This window comes from Amblyomma americanum, chromosome 5 (assembly GCF_052857255.1).
Source record: "Amblyomma americanum isolate KBUSLIRL-KWMA chromosome 5, ASM5285725v1, whole genome shotgun sequence".
NCBI classification, from domain to species: domain Eukaryota; kingdom Metazoa; phylum Arthropoda; class Arachnida; order Ixodida; family Ixodidae; genus Amblyomma; species Amblyomma americanum.
In genome coordinates this window covers 145,008,036-145,026,940 of record NC_135501.1, presented here as the reverse complement: position 1 = coordinate 145,026,940, position 18,905 = coordinate 145,008,036, and the positions used below count along the sequence as shown (strand labels likewise).

At 46.4% G+C, this 18,905-nt stretch overlaps 1 protein-coding gene across 1 annotated transcript in view; it reads left to right on the top strand.

Annotated features, from left to right (window-relative positions):
- The first annotated feature begins 562 nt into the window (after nucleotides 1–562).
- LOC144134248 (uncharacterized) overlaps nucleotides 563–18,905 on the top strand; it is a 587,847-nt gene continuing 569,504 nt past the window's right edge. Inside the window, exons 1-2 of the mRNA XM_077667207.1 lie at nucleotides 563–573; nucleotides 1,336–1,394. Of these exons, the coding sequence (XP_077523333.1) occupies nucleotides 563–573; nucleotides 1,336–1,394 (70 nt within the window). The remainder of the gene's footprint in view (nucleotides 574–1,335; nucleotides 1,395–18,905) is intronic.

Sequence of the window (18,905 nt, the reverse complement as noted above, 5' to 3'; positions counted from 1 at the left end):
TGCACTCGATCTTGTCAGTAACAAAGCACAAGTATTTGAAAACACCTGCAAAGTGCATGCGACTTAGAGCTTTCTTAGATATTTCATAACAATTTTGAACAAAGAGCACTTTTCCGCGAGAAACCCTTTAGGAACGCATTTTCTATATAATATAGGATTTCACTATAACAATCAATGTATTCGCAGGTCACCCTAAGGCAGTCTTGCAATTTCTTTCTTAGTTTAACGTTTTTGCTAACGCGAGAAGCTTTCCTGATTGACTTTATACCGCAGTTTTTACTTTTAGATGCTATCATTGTAAGCACTTTAATAGAATTGCTTTGCTATATTTCAGAAGAATGGGATATTGCCTTCAATATTTCAATAACTGTATTTTACAATTTTCTAATTTTCAAAATTTTGTCCAAGAATGTTGGACATGTCTAACATGTCTGTTTTTTTTTTTTGTCAGATAGCGGGACGCTAAAGTTTAGATGGTTGTTGGCAAAAGTGGAATTAACCTGCGGTTAATTCTGCGAGCACTTGGTCGACCGTAAAGATTCATTAAATAATTACTGCAGACATGACTGTCAGGTACAATTCTCTATTGTACTAAAGCCCACAATATCCCCAAGGGTCGTCCACTGCCTCTGTCAGCATAAGAATTTGTTTCCTGAACGGTTTTTTCAAGGCGGAAAACCTATTATCTAACCGTCTGGTTCATCCGCAGGTAGAGATTTTTACCTCCAGGCTAACAGTGAGGTTTAACAAAGAGACAACAATTGCACACTCAGCAATCGCTGTCTGCCGAAGGAAAACCTTTAACACCGCAGTCATTGGCTGGCACATTTTTTTTTACAATTTTACTGTCTATATATATACTGGACAAATAAAAACCGGCATTGACACCTGAAGGTTTGTCATGCGCTTTCTGGCCTCCGTAATAAATTGCAGCGTTCCTGTTCCAATACATGAGCAAAGACTACAGACGAATATTGAAGCTAGATTGAACCGACGAGATTATTTTGAGCGCCTCCGTCTTTGCAGTCTATGATGTACAGGGTCGGTCAAAAGTTCCCAGGCCACAGGGTCTGCTTTTGAGCAGTATAATAAGGCAGACACGACACCCCCAAAGCTCAAAATATCCATAGAAGGCAGAAGAGGTATCGTTCTATACCCTGCGAACCTTGATAGTTTTATTGGCATCTTAAATGCCACGATATACCGATGATAAGCAAACCCTTTGGCCTGGGAACTTTTGACTTACACTGTACATTAAATTTTAATTGCTAGAAGTGGAGCTGGTATGCGTGAAAATTTCTCGCTAATAATAGTCGTAACTTTCCTCTTTTCCAGGGCCAGTATTTGTGGCATAGTTCTCCGGAGCTCTTCGCAAGCGGCTCGACTTCACAAAGGTGAGGAATTTTTGCTGTCTGGCAAGTTTTCCACACGCACATCTGTGTGGTTCAGCCGCTTATAAGCGCGCTTGACACTTGTAAAGCATTGGTGATTTCAAACAAAACCAAGAAAACAGCACAATGCATCGATACCATTTCCGTCGGAGTCTAAACACACGTGATTATTTACCTCACTCCACCAGCGTATTTACTATTAAGTCTGTTATTAATTTGGGGGTAATGGTGTGTGTTTCTAATAGGAAAAATACAGCGGTTTTTAACATACGAATTCTAATATCCGAAATTACCCTGGAGTGAAACCAGGCCATATCAGAGGACTAAAAGTTGTAGGAGTGTGACTTAGAAGTTTAGACACGCACCATTTAGTGAATAAACGCAACACTTCATTCATCTACTGCAGTAGAAATGTGCTCACCTTTTCAATTCTGCGTAGGCTGCTCCTTGTAATCCTCGCGTAAGCTGACGGACTTTTCAAGGATCAGCTCGAAACAACAAAAACTTAGTGGTAGCATTGGAACAGTACTGGCAACCAACGTAAATGGAAGCGAACTGTTGTGACCTCCTTTCCTTCTGCTCCCTGTCATTACTTTGGAAGCGAATGCACATATTCCGCCTGTCGAGAACAGTAGAGGATTACACAGAAGCGTGATCATCTGCGGTTTCGCGACAAATACGCAATGATACTCTCCTTCCCAGTGCACTGCTGACTTACTTTAACATTTAGAAAAAGCCCAAACTATCGGCAGCAAGAAGAAAATTACTTTGAAAGAATCACTCTTTTAGAAGGGTATATGCTTGTGCTTGTTGGTTCATAACTTCAAGGTGAAAAACGTAGCGCAAAGAAACGAGGACACAGAAAGACGGACAACACCATTGTTGGAAGTAAGCGCCGTGTGTTGTCCGTCTTTCTGTGTCCTCGTTTCTTTGCGCTACGTTTTTCACTCTTTTAGACTTTACAATAACGTCTGCAAGAATGTCACAAGTTACGGCGATTTCTTTTTAAGTGGTACGTCGGCAAAATGAGCGAAATGAGCTATGTGAAAGGGCAGAAGACAACAAAAAGAACGAGGGCGAGGTGCATTATAGAACCCGGGAAAGTCAAATCCGCACTTGCGGGGAGGGGATAAGGGCACGGAACACAGCGTAAACACAGCACTCACTCACGTGGAGAGTACGGTTTTAAACGCACCACATGCATGATTTCAAGTAGCTGACACCGAGGGCCAACGGTGACATTTCCATCAAGAACAACCTCGTAGTTAACGCTGTTGATGCGGCGCACGGCTTTGTACTAACCGAAATACCTATGAAGGAGCTTTACGCTGAACCCCATGCGGCGCAAGAAGGTCCACACCCACACCTGGTCGCCCGGTTTATAGTGCACGTCCCTGTACCGAAGGTTGTAGTGTCTGGCATCTGCGCATTGCTGGTCCTTTATGTGCAAGTGGGCCAGCTGACGGACTTGCTCTGCTTGTTCCACGAAGTCGCATGCGGCAAGTGGTGCCACTTCATTCCCGCATGGGAGCATCGCGTGCAACAACACGCAGACTTTCCTGTCATAGACGAGACGGAACGGGGTGAAGTGGGTGGCTTCTTGCCTCGCGGTATTGTACGCAAAGGTGCTGTACGGCAAGATCCCGTCCCACGTTTTATCTTCAACGTCGACGTACTACTGGGCACAAAAGTTTCCGGAACGCGAGTTCTAGGAAAATAGTTTATTCCAGCTCTACCTCGCTACCCAGTCGCCTGATATTGTATGAAGGCATTAAAGGTCTAACTGTTGCTTCCTATCTTCACAATATAAGGCGACTAGGTAGCGATGTGGAGTTGCAATAAACTATTTTCCTAGAACTCGCGTCCCGGAAACTTTAGCGCCCAGTAGTGCACTGAGATAATATCCGCCAATGTTTTGCTGAGCTGTTCCGTTAGGTCATTTGTTTCTGGGCGGCACGCTGTGCTTTTTCGGTGGTCTATATGTGTGATATTTTTGTCCAATAGCAGCCGAGCTATAAACGCCCTGCCAGTAATGATGGTCGACGGGGCGGCATGTATAAGTACAAAGTCATGCATAAAGAAGTGAGTAACTTCGTCGGCGGCACCTCAAGCAAAGGCCTTCGTTTCAGCTTAGCGGGTTAAGGAGTCGGTCGCGATTACGATCCACTTGTGGTCGGTCGGCGACAGAGGAAATGACCACAGAGGGCCCATTCCGACTTTGTGGAATGGTATTTGGGATGGCTCAATGCACTGCAGCATGCCGGGAGGCTTGAGTGCAGATATGTTTCGCCGCTAACAGTGCTGGCACGTCTTGACGTAACGCTTGAAGCTTGAAATAAGCTGTGGCCAGTAATAGCTCTTCTGGACTCTGGATAGAGTGCGATTGAAACAAAGGTAACCGGAAGTCGGATGGTTATGGAAATATAGGCAAATCGTCTGATATAAGCGTAAAACAGCCATCTTGCGGTTCATCGTCGGAGAAAGCAGTTAATAAAATATCTGCTTGCCCGTCACCACCTTGATTTTCCTAATCTGAAATTTAACCTAAATGCGAACCATTTGTCAGCAGGCCAATTCTGAACAAAACTACTCGAAAGCTCGCAGAACCTCTCCGCATTCGCCTTTCTATTTGCATCTTCATGAGTGCAGGCTTATTGATTACCTTCAGAATACTATACATTTCTTTGTACAATAATTTTTCATGTGCTACGCTTATTGAGCATTCACAGTTTCACTCATGTTACTTGTGTCAATGCTCGACGCCTAAAATTTTTCACTGCGTGTAGCTTGTAGCTTGTCAAAAAAAAAACCTCTCACTCTTTGCAACATACCAAGCAGGTTCTCAGCCAAACCTTGGAAAGAAATATTTTAGTGGACTGGCAAAAAATTCCAACAAGATAAGTTTTTTTTTTTTTTAAAGTGGGGATAGCTTTTCGCCTCTCAGAAAGAGGAAGTACCGTAAAAAAACTTAATCAGAGTGCATCATTTAGTTTCTGTGCCACGACTGGGGATTCTATACATGACTATCCATCACAGAGCGATCTGAAGGCTCTTCGATCATGGAGTGTTTCAATTTTGAGGTTGTTGAATTATTGTTTTTCGTACCCTGCCCTAGATCGACAGTGCACGGGTGAACTCAGGCAAGTTGTTTTAAGTTTATTCAGCTGTCCCGAGTACGAGGACTCCCGCAGTACTGATTGTGATTGAATTCCAAGTCTTCACTTCGATGTTCGTTATCCCCGTTCATAATTTTACTGCCGCCGATACAGCCATATATACAGAGTGCACATACAAAATGCATAGTTTAATGTGTTGTTATCCATGTTATTACGTATAGCTTGAGCCCTTTGCGGTCGGGCAGAACACTGTTTCACTCGAGCTTTGATATAGAGCAATTGTTCTTGATATAAGGCTAACTTTTTCAACGAAAATATGCCTTCCAAAGAACTCGAAGTTCCAGGGGACAGAGTTGGAGACGTCAGAGAAAATTAACAAATCTTTTGTAGTTATTCTGGAGGAGTGGCTTTAGTTAACTTAATATTCTAAATCTCTTTGAACATTTCTTATGGATGACGCAGTGTAATAGGACGTAAGTCCGACAAGCTTAGAAACAAGAAGCCGAAACATGGTACCAAGCACATATCCTATTAGCATCATTATACCAAGCACTATTCATGCTAATGTCGCCGTGGTCAAATTTTCCTCTGCATTTAAAATGGTCACTGTGATGCTTAACTAGTGATTGCCTAGTGTGCAAACAAAATCAGCGAGGTTTTATGTGGACATTGAAGGGGTGCGCTCATGACAATGCACACGCGAAAATTATTGAAATAAATGAGAAAAAGATTGTTATTTTTGTAGGAACCTTTTTTTTTGTCAGTGCGCCTTCCATTTTCATAGGGTTGCTGAATATAATAAGCGAAAAATAGAGTTTCATGTCGCACACAAATAGATCACGAATAGTGTTGGGCTTTTTAATTCAAAAAATGAACCAAGAAATTGCAAATTGCGGAAATTTTCACAGAATAACTCGATTTGCGCGGAAGATCTCCGTAAATATCAAAGCATTTTACCCCACGAATTTAAAAAGGAATAAAACTCGAAAAGGAGCCGAGGAGCATGGCGCTCAACACAAAGACGAACATGTGTTCAACGGAAAGTCTTCCATGGCAGAAAGATAAATGGCCGGAAGGAAACAAAATGCAAAATATAATAGAGCATGCTGTACGGTTGCATCGCTGACCTCGCTTAAAAAGGCTGCAATAAATGCTAGCAGGACGTAAGTAAGCACTCAGAAGCTGCCAGTGTATTCCTTGTTATCGCTTTTGAACCGCTAAATTTTTTTGAATGCATCAGGACACATGCTGGCAGCGCGCCCTGGTTAAAGACAGTGCCTGGAGCAGCGTTCAGTGCACTTCAAAATTACTGCATGGCGCCTTTATTAAAACCCTCACTCAATCCTCACGCCATGTCATTCTTACCAAGGCGCTATAATACGAGCGTGTTGCGTGGAATAAGCAATTTTTTCAAAACAGGCCACTTCGCACAGCATCTTATTGCACCTTCTAAATCAAACCATATGCACCATCACAAGGCAACGTGTTGCAAAATGCACATAGCTGCCGGTCGATCGTTATTCGCACCGACCTGGAGGGGCTAAAATATGACTTACGAACGAAACAATGAAGTCTTATTAAATAAAACAGCCGTTATTTTTGAAGCAGTTCAACCACACGAGTGCAGTACGGTATCTATGTGTAACAAGGATGTCAGCATAGTAGAGCTATATGCTACGCCGAGACGAAAAACAATTTAAAAAAATGCGATGGAAGGTACCTTCAATCACAGCCAATGGATTTCTCTGTCGCAGGAGACTCGTTAGCGAGGGGCTTAATAGGCCGCCGCTGTAGCTCAGCGGTTTATGTGCTGGGCTGCTGACCCGAAAGACGTGGGCTCAGTAAGAAACCGGGGCGACCGCATTTCAATGCAGGCAAAACGCTAGAGGCCCGTGTACTGCGCGTTGTCAGTACACGTTAAAGAGCCCCACGTGGTCGAAATTATCCGGAGCCCTCTTTTAAAACGTCCCTCATAACCTGGGTTGCTTTGGGACGTTAATTCCTATAAACGAAATCACGACTAAAAGTAATGTCGCGTTGAGAACAACGTACAGATTACTTACCGTGAGATCACTGGGAAAAGAAACTTGGACGACACTTACCCTACACTTGAGAGTTCGAGTCAAAGGCATTAGAGATACCTCCCGCGCAAGCACTACTTTATTTATTAGCTACATAGAGCGCGCGGAGTGCGCATGCCACTATTGGCGCAGTGGTGCAGCTGTTATAAACGATGCAGGACTGCTCCGGCAGGTGGCTGCTTCAAGCACAGCCACCGATTGGGCTTATGAGCCCCGGGATGCTCTTTCTGAGCTCCTGTAAGGCTTATTTTTCCATATTGTCTTTAGTTAGGCTTCCTTTATCTCGACCAGTTAGCTGCTGCACAGTGCCATGGAGGGCTAGTGGCAGTTTGAATTTATGTGAATTAAGGAAGAAGACGAAGTTGTTCTGTATCAGAACGCTGCCTTCACGTCTGTGCAGTTTTTTAGGTAATTTGTGCTATAATCAGGGAGGCGCCACTCCCTTTTTGCCACGGCGATGGAAGTGGAGGCTGCTGTGCCTCCATTGGAACACGGTGGGTCGGCAGCAGCCGCCCAGAGGAAGCGCCTGCACCGCCAGAGTGACTCGAGCAGCCAGGGCACTGTTGTGTACTCGGTGCCAAGTGAAGACTTCTCGTCCTCGGCCGACGACGGTTTCATACCGGTTGTTGGCAAGAAGGCCAAGCGCAGACTGCGTACACAAGCCGAATCGTCCTCATCGAGCACGTCAACGGTGTCCTCATCAAGAACGCCAACGATCATCACGGCGCGAAGTTCCTCAGCGCATACACCCTTGTTTGTGCTGTTGAACAAAACGGACAACTTGAACCTACTGAACAGGCAAGCCATCTCTATTTATCTGGAGAGCCTTGTACCGGGAGGCATAAAAGGTGTCAGAATCAACCCGTTCAAAAACGTCATTTCCATTGATGTGGTGGAGCGAAGTTCACTAGAGAATTTAACCACAATCACAAAACTCGGCAACATCAGTGCACGCCCCCTTATTCTCCATGACAGCGGCACTACGGCTGGCGTAATCTACAACGTCGATATCGCCATCTGTGATGCAGATTTACCCATGTTGATCAAGCCGGCAACCGACGGCATTTCCATCATTAAACTTCAACCGTTAGGCAGATCTCCATGCATCAAGCTGACCTTCAAGGGTGACTGCATACCATCGTACGTGAAGGTTGGGCACTTTCGTCATACAGTTCGACCTTTTGTGCCTAAGCCACTTCAATGCAGGAAGTGCATGAGGATCGGCCACGTGAGCGGCGTCTGCATCAACTTCATCGTGTGCCCGCGATGCTTCGAGTCACACAGCAATGATGTTTGCCGCGCGACTACCTTGAAGTGCGCCAACTGCCATGGCTCTCATGACTCTTCCTCGAAAGACTGCCCCCGTCTAAAGACCGAGCGGGTGGTACTGAAGCAAATGGTGCGAGACCATTTACGCACAAACAAGCCGCCGCGAAGGTGCGACGACATCGTTCGGGCCGCCGAATGTCGTCAAAGAAAGCAGTCACATGTGACAATAATGCCCCAAACCCAACTGCAGCTTGTCTGCCTCTACCAAAAACCGTACCAAATCAAGTAAGCCCGGCGCTTTGTGAGGCTGGACCTGCTGCCTCAGATGCAACTTGGCCACCACTGCCAAAGCCTTCTACTCCTACTGCGTCAGGGATGCTGGCGCACTCAGGGCAGTGTGCAGCGCCTACGTTTGATCCAGCCAAAAGGCACGATCAACGAGAATCACGTCTACGAGAATCACTTCCCCATTGTTGTGATTTGTGAACCGAAGGCCCTGGCAATTTTGCGAATATCCGGTTACGAGGCATTTTCATCACCCACGTGCAAAAGATCCAGCAAACTCATCGTCTACATTCGACGTGAACTTACATATGTACAACATTCAGTTCCTCCGAACGAAGACAATCAGTACGTTTGCCTGACAGTGAAGAGCCGTGACCTGACGTTTACGCTACTGGCGGTGTACTTGGCGCCATCAAGTCGTTTCGACGCCAGAAGGTTGAGTGGTTTGGTGGCAGCTACACCTGCTCCGTGGGTTATTTATGGGTGAGTTCAATGCTCATCACACCATGTGGGGAGGCGTTAGGATGGACGTTAGGGGAAGACAGCTTGTGTCCTTCGCCTCTGACCATGACCTCCAGTGCCTGAATGACGGAAGCCCGACCTCTATACGAGAAGTGACTTATAGCAGCTGCTTCGACTTTGCCTTAACAACAGCGTCCGGTGGTTTTCGGATGTAGAAACCCATGGCAGCGACCATATCCCAACCTATCTGATTATTACAGGCCATTCCACATTTTCCCCAGCCACGTGTAGGCAGCGCATTGACTGGACAGTTTTTAAATTACTTAAGGAGGCTGCTTGCGCAGAGGGCTTCTCTACCGGTCTTGAAAAAAAAATTAAGGAGGCCATGGAACACGCCACCTGCCCCTTTAACCCTGTCGCTAACTACACCGATTTTGATTTCGAATTGCAGCGACTGCAATCACAACAACGCAGGGCAGAGCGCAGATACCGACGCACAAAGTCGCGCCAAGACCTAAAAGATGCTAGGCGCATACAGAAGAAGATTCAACGCAGAATTCAGGCACTGCAAGCACAACGGTGGAGGACATTTTGCCAAACACTTGATCCACGGAAGCCTTTGTCACGCGTTTGGAGTGTAATTCGGGGTCTTCGCACGTACCCTCAACAGCGCTACCCGTTCAAATCCGTAGCGCTCCACCAAAGGCGCAGTGTGGTTGAGGTAGCTGAAGATTTCTGCGCAAGAATAACAGGCCCTCCGAATCCAGGCGCAACGCTGCACTGTACAATGTTCCACCCTCTAAGGATTCTCGGATGGATGCACAATTCTCCATTGAAGAACTTGATGCTGCGCTGGCTTGTTGTAGAAGGTCATCATCACCAGGAACCGATTGTGTGACGTACTCCGCACTTGCCAACCTTGGCCAAGAAGCTCGACGTGCTCTTTTCGACACTTATAACAAGTCATGGACTGCTGGCATAGTTCCTCATGATTGGAAGACCAGTCGTCTGGTTCTACTTCTTAAGCCGGGGAAATCACCGCTCGACCTTTCATCATACCGTCCAATTATACTTGCCAGCTGCGTCGGCAAAGTCATGGAAAGAATGCTGCTCACACGTGTTGAATGGTACTTGGAGCGATATCAGATTTATCCAACCTTCATATCTGGGTTCCGACGGGGCCGCTCTTCTATCGACAACGTGGTTGACCTTGTAACGTCGGTGTACCACACCAAAAGTTTGAAAAGATTGACCGTGGCATTGTTTTTGGATATCAAGGGCGCGTACGACAACGTAAAGCATCAGGCCATTTTGGACGCTATGGAAGCTGCCGAGATCGGAGGCCGCACGTTCAGCTGGATACGCAGCTATTTATCAGAGAGGTCGTTTTTGTCCTGACTGCGGACGGACCAACGTCCTTACACCGAAATTCGCGCGGAGTCCCTCAGGGTGGAGTGCTGAGCCCACGTCTCTTCAACCTTGCTCTTATAGGCCTGGTCGACGTATTGCCACAATCTGCTCAGATCTCGGTATATGCAGACGACATCTGTATTTGGGCATCAGAGGTGACCCGTCCTCAAGTTCGTGCAAGACTTCAAAAAGCAGCATCGATATTGACATTTTATCTTCGGTTGAAGGGCCTGAACATTTCGACCGAAAAGTGTTCACTTGTGGCGTTCACACGCAAAATGATGTCACGTTACACCATTCGCATCAATGGCGAAGCCATTCCCTATGAGACAAGCCACTGATTCCTTGGTGTTGTCATCGACAGGAACCTCTCGTGGAGTCGACATACCTACGACATGAGAAAGAGACTAATTTCGATTGTCCACGTCCTCTCCTTCCTCGGAGGAATGTCCTGGGGCGCATCAGTGCGCTCGATGCCACAACTGTACCGTTCCCTATTTCTGGGCTACATGCGGTACAGTCTTCCAATATTCAGTTCCATTAGAAAAACAATTATCAAGACTCTCCAAAGTGTGCAAGCGCAAGCTCTCCGTATCTGTCTTGGACTGCCTAAAAGTGCATCAACAGCAGCAACTGTTCTTGTTGCCCGGGAACATCCTGTTACTACATACATTGCTGTTGACACCATGAGAACACATATTCGGCACCTCACACGAGTTCCCTGTCATCACCTCGCAACACTCCCAATAATTAGGCCGCGTACTGCATTCGCCAAAGTCATTGAAGCCCATCGCGCCAATCTTCCATCGCAGTTCACCCCTGCGTCAAGACCGGGCTCACCCTTATGGTTCATGAACCTCGGGTTCACCTCTATATTCCTGGCATTACAAAGAAAGCTGGTGTATCACTGCCCGCTCTCAAACAACTGACATTGAGTCACCTGCATTCTTACCACAGTCACCGCATACATATTTACACAGATGGATCAGTTCACTCGACCAGTTCTGCGGGGTCGGTGGTGATACCGGCCAGATCCATCTTCATGAAAGTGAAGACGACCCATCCATCATCTTCAACTGGTGCGGAACTCGCAGGCTTACGGGCTGCGTTAGAGTTCATCACACAAGAACCTCCACATGACTGGACGGTTTTCACCGACTCTAAAGCAGCCCTTCAAGCCCTGCAAGCTTCGCTACGCCGCGGGTCGCAGGAGCAACTTGTTGCTGAGATCCGTCTACTGTACCACGGCACCGTTTCCAAAGGTCATGATATCATTTTTCAATGGCTGCCAGGACACTGTGGTATTAACGGTAATCACCAGGCCGATGCGGCTGCACGTTCTGCTCACAACGACGGACTTCCAGTGAGGATCCCAATATCGAGACCTGACGCTGCGTGTGGGCTTCGCCCTTTGGCGCTGGAGCTCACACTTTCAGCGTGGAACACGGGAGCGTTTTGCAACCTCCGCCTCAAGGCACTGGACCCTGAACTGCGCCTTCGTCTTCCACGTAACATAGAACGTCGCGAAGGAACACTATTATGCCGTTTATGGATCGGTGTTGCATTTACCAATTACTATGCTTTCCGGATGGGGATGGCCGACAGCCCTGCCTGTGAGAGCTGTGGTTGCGAGGAGACCATCGCTCATATTCTCTGTGAGTTCCCTGCATTTGCGAGTGCAAGACATACAATGTGTTGTGCCCTGGACAGCCTCGATCCTCGCCCATTAACAGAGCAAAAGATCCTCGGTCCGTGGCCACAGCAGTCGACTGCCCTCCAGGCATACAAGGCACTCTTTGCCTACTTGAGAGCGGCTGGATTGAGTGACAAATTGTGACAGCGTTGTGCGTGTGTGTGTTATGCCTTTTTCCCTTCTCTCTTCCTCCTTTTAGTCCCCTAATCCCTCTTCCCCAGTGCAGGGTAGCCAACCGGAGCTCCTTTCTGGCTAACATCCCTGTCTTTTCCTCATCCTCTTTATCTACGTATGTGAATTATTTTAAATGGCACCTGCTATGATGGGCATGGCGCTCATAACACGGTGCGCTGAGTGTGACCTGATTTTTAGTGACACGGACAGACGGACGCAGACATTCTTTGTGCACGAGACCTCTAATGACATCTCATTGATAATAACGCTCGTATAGATCAGTTCTTAGGAAGAACGTTAACGGTGCCCAAGCAAGGTTGAGTATAGTAGCAGTTTATTGTTAGAACCGCTGGAACCGTCGATCGTGATGTGTTCTAATATGTTATGCCATTTAATATTTGAGGGGATAGCGCGCAGTTGAGAAGAAAGAAATGATAACACACCCAAATCTAGCGGTGGATTCCCGAGGTGAAAATTATGCTATAACAAAAAACTTTAGACTATTTGGTTCAAGTTTATTGTGGACATACAGCAAAAAACATAGAGCCGGTATAGCATCGCTAAGCGCAAAATATGGTGGGAAAGCACAGTTTGTTTGCAGGTGGAGGCCACCGCGACTGAGATGTCCAAAGCGCGTTAGATTTACACTGACCAAGGGGGCCAGATACGCGCGTCTTCAACCTTTCCATCGTCAATGCCAGTTTACTCAAAGTACATACGCCTGCGGCCTAGGCTTCAGTGCCGCGTTCCTGCAGTGATTTTGTCAATGGTAACGTGTGTTGCTGCAGTGGCGTGTTTCTGCCATAAAGTTGTCTATGCCAACGCATAGAGCGCACTTCTTTGTTTCACTACCGCCACATAGCTTAAAGCGTGAATGTTATTTCGGCAGTACTGTTAGTTAATGAAGGCGACGATGTGCAATGCACAGTGCGATATTGTGTCGCAGCTTAGCGCGAGGCATGGTTGGCTGTGGTGATAGCCTAGTTCTCTCGTGCAGTCGCCAGCGAAGCTGATCAGTTCGCACCGCCGTGGGTTCGAATCACAGTATATAGATGCAGCTTTTGATTTTATTTATTTTTTGTTTTGAGCAAGGTCACCATCAAGGCCAAGCCCTCCACAAAGCGGTAAGCCGGTTTGACCTTGTGAATTAGCGCTTTCGCACTAGAACACAAGAAATGTACAGAACAAGACAAGCTGACAAAAGCGCGGCATTCCTCTTCATTGCGATTTATACGCACAATCGCAATTTGTGGACACTCATATCAACGCGCAAAAATAACTGCCGTAATATAATGAGAATATTCATTTCGGTTCTCAACTGACCTTTGTGGGACACGAGACCGGTATGTTCGGCGCGTCGGTTACTCGCATTACGTGCGATTATGGCTCTAGTGCCGCGCAGAAAGCACTCGCTTGGAGCTTTCAGGGCGTACGCAATGAGGCAGCGCTACGCTCGCGGTAGTTGGGAGACGCTCGAAATACTGGAAATTTTTCTACACAGTATTATAGAGAAAAAAATTGAAAGGGAAACTTTAGCTCCACCTTAAGGTTATGGTGCGATAGCGTTAATGAGTTAATCCTCGTACATGCGGAATTCCTAACCCTAATCTTTATATTCATAGGTTCACAGAAGTCCTCACACTACTCGTTCCGCAACGGTACAGCGGTTAAGAGATGCGTGCCTGCCCTTCCATCGGAGAAAGTGCCACCGGTGGGGCTTGTGCGACCGAAGTAGCGCTTCCCCAGCTACCTCTCGCGATCAATACTTACTTTAAAAGCCATCTGCCACGGTGGTAATTTTGCTCACAATGCCACCTATGCCACCTAGGTCACGTGACGAAGGTAGTTAACCTAGGTTGATTCTCTGGAGCGTGGCTGCCTGGGCCGCCTTACGACACCCTAATGTTCGCTCACAACGTCGACGCCGGATTTTCTGGGGAATGGGGCCTATAGCTCTATCGAGTTAAAAAGCGGCGTCATCAGTTGGTAAAGCGGGAGCTGCTGAAGTCCATCCTGATCCTCATGTCGTGGCTGTGTTTCCTCCCTGGGCAGGAATCAGACCACAACAACTCCAAACTAAGATAAGGCCTCGGATGTACGATTCCTATGAGTATCCGTCATGCGTATGACACACAGAACATTAACATACCTCGCTAAAAAATGGTCATGCACAAGCGCGACGTTGTCATTTTTCCGGAGTCCCAGGGCTGGAAAACTTTTTACTCTGAGAACGTGTTTTCTTGGTGCTGCAAACCCTAGCTTAAATTCGCAAATACAAGTAATCTACAAGACATGTGTCTCAGGTCGGCAAGCGACGTCATTGCCGGCTGAACTATGGACGAAATGTTAGTGTACGCTAAGCTCGGAGACAAAATGCTAAAAGATATGAACAGGGACGAGTGCTTTTACAAGGTGCTTTCAGGTCATGAATCAGAGGTTACAGATATTCCTGAAGAATGAAGTATTAAACAGTTGTATCTTAGCAGTCCGCATCAGTGAGGCAGAAGACTGCAAGGTATCGAATAAGTTCAGCAAGAAAGGTCAAGTGATGAGGGTATCGTAAAGAGACGGGAAGTTAGCGCAACAGACCACTGAACAAAAACCAATTAACTATATCTCATTTGAAACCATGTGCAGAAGATTTGAGTTCATTTCATTTTATGTGTTTTTTCAATTTACCGGAAGAGGCTGGAACTAAAAGCCTTCAGAAGGCCTGGCAAAGGCCCAGCCTCCCTCTATACAGTCTAGATGGACAGAGAGAGAAGTGGTAGAGGGAAGGCATGAAGGTTAACCAGTAAAATGTTCCGGTTGGCTGCCCTGCACTACGGGAGAGGGGTGAAGGGGCGTAAAAGAACGATAAGTAGAGAAATGCGGTCCGTAGCAAGCACGACAAGCAATGACACAAGCACTGTAAGTCACAGGCCGCCGAAGCTGTAGCCTGCACACCTTGAGGGTCCTACTGCTGCGACCTGAGTAGAACAGATCGAAGGCCCTCGATCACATGGCAGCGCAGATGTTTCAGTGTCAAGAAAGGCTGCTTGCCGTTGCGGCTGGTGATGTTGATGACAACGTAAGCATCGGATTTCTTCTCGGAAGGATGAGTCTGGAGGATCCGTTGTGCAAGTTATTGGACAGCTGCAAGCACTGAATTCAACAAATCCAGCATCTGCAGTGCATTCTGTGCAGCTAGCATGTGCATGCTGGAAAGCAGCACACGCATGGAATCGTCGGCTACGCACTCCATCACCTTCCCCTGGTTGGGTTTTTGCTGGATAGTCTAGATGAACTTGCAAAGGATATAATGTGGCCACCAGTTGCTCCGCAAGCAAAGGCAAAACCAGCGAACGATAACAGAAGGGCCGAATCAAAGACTAGACGAGGTATGAGATAGAAACCTGCCGATAAAATTGCACACTTGGCCGCTTATTATAATCTGCACATTTCCTCGCTCTATGTTACATTATCGCTTGATTTGCGCCAGCAGGAGTGTAGGTTTCTTTTTTTAAATACAGGCCTCAACAGCAACAACTTGTCTTCAAAATTCGTCGAATGAATGATTCGTGGTCGTTCTTTTAGTAGTGTGTCCATTTTATGCTTTCTTCACTGCACAGATGACTGCATTTCTAGCGCTCATTGGCACCTGTTCGTCTATTCCGGGATTCGGATTGAAAAACTTTTATTTCCAACATTTTCAGGGGCTTTAGACCCCTCGCCTCAACGATGACCAGAAGGTCTTGGCTCGCAGGACAGTCGGAGCTTTCCTGCTGTTTGCGTTCAGGTTTTCTCATATAATTTTCTGTTAGAGACAGTAGTCTGAACCTCATCCCATGGCGCTTTCCCTGCTTCTATTATCTGTGCGTGGACAGCAAATACCTCTGTCCTAGCCTCCGTGCCCTCCAGCCTTCCGGCGCTATGCTGACGCTGTGTGTGTCGCACTGGCCTCATGAGACGCTCCCGGCGTTCTCTTGACAGCTCTTAATAAACGGACGCCAGCAGAGAACCCAGCAGCCCCAGGAGAATACTGTGGCGACTACAATCTTCGTTCCTCTTTCTATCATTGTGTGTGCTACGACAGTACAGATGCTGTCACAAATCGTCCTCTTCCCTTTCCCCGCACCAAAACAACGACTGAGCAAAAAAAAAAATTGAAACGTAAAAACGGTGCATGCAAGACGTCCTTTCTTCCAGACAGCCTGTCACTGCTCCGCGGAGAATTCCCTGCACTGCAGAGGAATATTATCTGACAGTTGTACCTTGGTGCGAGGTTCGCCCTTTCAGACGTGTGTTACTCTTCACATACTGTAGACCGGCGTGTACCTCTGTAACCTTTGTATAAATACATTATCTGTCTTGTACCGTCTTTCATTCACCCTTTTGTGTAGGTTTCGCAGGAATCGGCAAGCAGGTGCAGACTAGTTTAATTTTTGTTTCATCAGGAAATGTTCGCTATGCATTCTCTTGGTCAGTTTTAATTGTCATCGATTCGTTTGCAATAAATGCGTTTTTTTAATTGCCCGGCATTCACCACTATTCATTGCTGCGATAACACATATTACATAAAAGTAATTAGCCAAATTACAGGATTTAGTCAATTTACCCGGAGTGGCTTCAAAATGTATTTCCTAGATTCACTCATTCTTGAACCCAAAAATATCCTAGAATGCTGTAAAGAGGCGGTGTACACAGATACAACGTCACAGCTGTTCACATACAGTACCTTTTTGATTTACATTTGCAGGATTTATTTTTCTGATATATTCTAATATATCAGTCAATCGATCAAATCAATTTTATTTGAATGAACAGTAAAAAAAACACATATGAGTAATCTGGACTCACAGCTTTATCGGCTAGTCTTCGCCCCATGCAGGGAAAGGAAAAAATTATGAAGAGCATACTCAGTATTAGACATCAAATTCATGCTTAGCAATCCTTGTTTGCTTGTTGCAGTCTGTCGACGGGTGTCTTTTTCATGTTCTATTTTTTTCAGTTTAATTTCACTTTGTCTTTGATTCAGATGTGAGAAAAATGTCCGTTATTTCTATAATGTATATACGGCAGTGTAGCTCTTTAGTTTTTGCGTGTCGCTTGAAGAGGTTGGTCATATCTATGCCCCGTTCACTCTTCGAACTCCTTAGCAACCGAGCAATGTTGATTTTGGAAATTGATAAACATTTTTAGGGTTTTAACGTTTTGACTCGCCAAACGAAAAGGAGCCATGCGCCTCCACGAATATGTATTACAATGCTCGGCACGTGGATATCTAAGCATCGCTATTTTCAAACTCCACTAAAGGTATTCCTTAAACAATTTTGTGAAGTTCTTTTAAAATATGCCTGGCAGGCGAGTAATGAACCTTGTCCTTGACGTTGTAAGTCACCGTGCAGACTGAAACTTTGTGATTAATTCTCTGTAAAAACGAGCTGATCCAATGTATTTGTGTAGGCCGTTAGAAATATGGCAAGCGCCGCTGAAGTGACGCGAATGTGACTGCGTGCATTATAGTCTCTCTCTTTTTTGTCTGTGGGTGTTTCTAGAACAAACGCGCTAAACTGGTAAATCTTCTTTCAGTGTAATCGTGTACGCTTTATACACGTTTCCACTTGAAGGAGATAAAAACCGGCGTGTTGGACTTGAGTGTGAAAACCTCAGCTGCTGTCAACATTAAGAACACCTTAAAATTAGCGGTCACCAAACGTCATTGCATGCTGGCGGTGTTCCTGTAAGCGAAATCTCTTGAATATCTGAATAAAAATGTTTCCAGCTTAGTCTAAATTATAGCTTTGGTTTCCACATATACACTTAAGTATAGCCCTGTCGGATGAGGTTGAAATCTTTACTACGCATTAAAGCTTATCGGACCGCCGCGATGCACGTGGCTCAGTACTGGCTATAGCACTCGGCTGCTGACTCGAAATACGCGGACTCGATCCCAGCCGCGGCGGTCGAATTTCGATGGAGGCGAAATTCTAGACGCCCGTGTACTGTGCGACTTGAGTTCACGTTAACGAGCCCCAGGGGATCGAAATTTTCGGAGGCCTTCACTACGGCGTCCCTCATAGCCCGAGTCGCTTTGGGCCGTTCAACCCGCATAAACCAAACCAAACCTTATCTCGTGAAATTGCATTGTTATCCGTTGTAGTAAGTATTTCCCCATATGAACATAATACATTAGTTCGGCGCAGCTTTGGCCCTTTCCTAATTCGTTGGAACCGGAGCGCGAAGCGACTCAGTTCATGAACAAAAAAAAAAAAACTTCCAGCCCAGTGCCCACTTCTTCCTTCGAACTCCCTTGTACAACCCCCCCCCCCCCCCCCTCCTTCTTTCGAACCTTATCCGCTCCTCCTGTTCAACTTTGCCGAGCGCAAGCGAAATGATAAGAAATACGAATTAGACATTCTCCTCATAAGAAAATTTACTCGAAATACCGCATGTGTAGATGGCATTCAGTGGACAGAAATGGGAAATGAAGATCCTTCGATTTCGCAATACGGCGAGACTCGCAAAGTCTCTTAATGTAGACAGCTTTTTAACTGGCCCTTTTCCTCTCGTTTTATTATTTCGGCCGCTGTCTTTTTTTCTTCGCCTCATTAGACTGCGCAGCTTTATTATATGTTTGGTGTTTCTGGCGACCGGCTTTACAACTACCGCCACGCTCTAGCCCCGCTTACGCCTCTCCTCCAAACCGTCGCAGCCCAAAGCCCATCGGAGCGTGGCTAATCCCTCGTTACTGGGCTTTAAGGGCGTCGCACTGTCAACCTCTTCGGTGTCCAGCCGAAACGCACCCACGGCAGGCTTCTCAGTGAACTCAGCGGCAGTCATTGGCTAAGCCTTTTCTTAATGAGCGCCGTCAAGTTTCCCTCCGTCTAAGCTAAGAACGACCAGCAGTGACATATAAGCAAAAGTACAGAAGTACTCAAGGTCAGTGCAAAAAGGTGGCCGCTCTCTCTCTAATTGCGCGCAGCACTGTTGAAACCAGAGCTAGAACTGGTTCAGTCAGAAAGCAGTTACGTTGGTTCCCTTA